At 42.9% G+C, this 2,515-nt stretch overlaps 1 protein-coding gene across 2 annotated transcripts in view; it reads right to left on the bottom strand.

The window, feature by feature from the left end:
• Positions 1–2,515, bottom strand: part of Stx6 (syntaxin 6) — a 46,448-nt gene that overhangs the window by 29,319 nt on the left and 14,614 nt on the right. For both annotated transcript variants that reach the window (XM_028759138.1, XM_028759136.1), the window contains exon 2: positions 2,032–2,201. In XM_028759138.1, the coding sequence (XP_028614971.1) occupies positions 2,032–2,201 (170 nt within the window). The remainder of the gene's footprint in view (positions 1–2,031; positions 2,202–2,515) is intronic.

Below are 2,515 nucleotides of genomic sequence, written 5' to 3'. Positions count from 1 at the left end.
CTTTCTTTCTTTCTTTCTTTCTTTCTTTCTTTCTTTCTTTCTTTCTTTCTTTCCTTCCTTCCTTCCTTCCTTCCTTCTTTCTTTCTTTCTTTTTCTTTCTTTCTTATGGTTTTTAAATTTTACTTGTATAGTCTTTTAAAAATTGGGTTAGCATGCAAAGCAATAGCTTCTCTGTAACACTCCATAAAAATGTGCCATGATACTTTGCTCGTTTGTCCCCACTGCCCTCTCCTGTTCTTTTGCCTCATAACTTACATGCCCTGATCTGTCTCAGAGGAAACAATATCCTTTTAAAATTGCTTTTGATCCTATCCCCTCAGATTTTATTTAACTTACAAGGCACCATATATAACAGCATAAGAAGTACCATAATGATGAAGAAAAAATACCGTGGTCTGTAGAACAGAAATTAAACACTACATATCAAGTGCCTATAGGCCCATGCTGCCCAGTGAGTGAACCTTGTAGAAGCTGGTTTCCTTGATGCATTATTTCAAAGAAAAACACAAACCAGAATTCAGACACGGAACCAGCATATCATCTAACTAAAGTTTTGGTTACAGAGACTTTCCGGCTGAGAACAGAAAACTGCACAATTCAGCATCAACAGATCTCAAGTTCATTGGTCAGATCTGTGGGCTTTCTCCTCAGTATCAATTGCACAAATTAGCATAATGGATCTGCTCTCACCAAACATGGTTTCATGGTACAGACAGCTCTTCAAAGGACAGTGGCATTTTAAAATCACTTCTTAAGTGGAGAAGTCTTTGAAGAGATTTTTTTTTTTGAGCTCTAACTAGCAGGCTGTACCACTGGCCTGTATACACCGCTATGCAGCAATGACTGCTAGTGTGATACATGTACTCATGCCCGTGTTTCTACAGGGCCAGAAACCTGGTCCCGCATGCTGGGATCAAGATTATTACCAAAGAGCATCCCAGCCCAACTGCTAATCCTGTATTGTCAATTACTCTGGGTGGGCCCATTTTAAGCTCTCGACACATGCAACTCTCTTGGTACTCCTAAGTTGGGCACTCTCTTTATCCTAGAGTTCTTTTGAAGAGGAAACTAAAGCACAGAAGCTTACTAATGTGGCAAAGCCAGATCACTGCTGTGACACTGTATCAAATATATATTTCAACTCCATCTCTGTCACAGAGCTCCGAAGGCCCTTGGAGTCTCCAGATTCTACATACTACAAGATGACTGGTGACTCTTACAAAATTCCTCTGATCACCAAATAAATCAACTCTACGACTGGTAACAGGAACTTCCAGTCACCAATACTCCTGGGTTGAGCAAGAGACCAGAAGTTGAGCTAATCACCAATAGCCAATGACCTAATCAATAATGTTTCTGTGATGAAATTTTCATAATCCTGAGGTGGACAGGGTGCCTGTGGAGCACCACACTACAGTGGCATTCCTGGAAACCACACAATTCTTCCACACAGAGACTTTATAATACATGAGTAACTAAGTAATGCATTTCCCTGAACTCTACAAGCTGCTCTTGAAAAGAATTAAACAGGAAGTGTGTTTGAAGCGCAGGTCAGAACCTGGGGTTTGCACCCGGCATCTGATATGGGGGCTGTGAGCACTACAGGAGCCCATGCTATCTCCAGGTACCTAGTCTCAAAACCATTAGGACACTCAGCTGGTGTCTGCTGGAGAACTGTTTGGTGTGTGAGGAAAAATCCCTCACAGATATCAGAAGTATTAATATTTTACTGTGTGAGAAGAAAAGTTTACTTTCACTTCTACAATGGTGGAATAAGAAACAGGACACCAACAGACTGACTCCAGGGTCCCAAGTGATGATCATTACCCTGTGCAGCCTGGATAATGCAGGATTTTCCATAGATAGAAGAACAAGACTGTCCTCCCTGATATCACCAGGCAATGACCAACAAAAGCCAGATCAATCATTATAAAAACCAGTCTCTCATCTATGGCTCAAGACATCTGGATAAAACCTGGTTCTTGTCCCTGTTCCCAAGTCTCTATACTTCCAGACAACAGAGAAGGATATTGATGGTTTCATCGAGGTCCTCCAGATCCCACTCTATGCTGCGGAGGTTGTTCCTCAGCTCGTTGGTAGTCCAGTCAATTTCTTCCCTCGTTGCTGCAGAGGGGCCTTGAAGGAGCTCTGTCCATCTCTGAAACAATCCTTGGGCAGTATTGACTGCTTTCTGTACCTCTCTGTAGTCAAAGTAAAGGAAAAGGAAGGTCACATATGACTCACTGACGAATAAGAGCAGGACTTGAGGCAACATCACCACATACATCCTCACAGCATCACCACACACATCCTCACAGCATCACCACATACAGCATCACCACACACATCCTCACAGCATCACCACACACATCCTCACAGCATCACCACATACAGCATCACCACACACCATCCTCACAGCATCACCACACACAGCATCACCACACACATCCTCACAGTGTCACCACACACATCCTCACAGCATCACCACACACCATCCTCACAGCATCACCACACA

This window comes from Grammomys surdaster, unplaced genomic scaffold (genome assembly GCF_004785775.1).
Source record: "Grammomys surdaster isolate TR1022 unplaced genomic scaffold, NIH_TR_1.0 130, whole genome shotgun sequence".
Classification (NCBI taxonomy): domain Eukaryota; kingdom Metazoa; phylum Chordata; class Mammalia; order Rodentia; family Muridae; genus Grammomys; species Grammomys surdaster.
The sequence above is the reverse complement of the archived record's forward strand: the minus strand, read 5'-3'. Positions and strand labels throughout refer to the sequence as shown.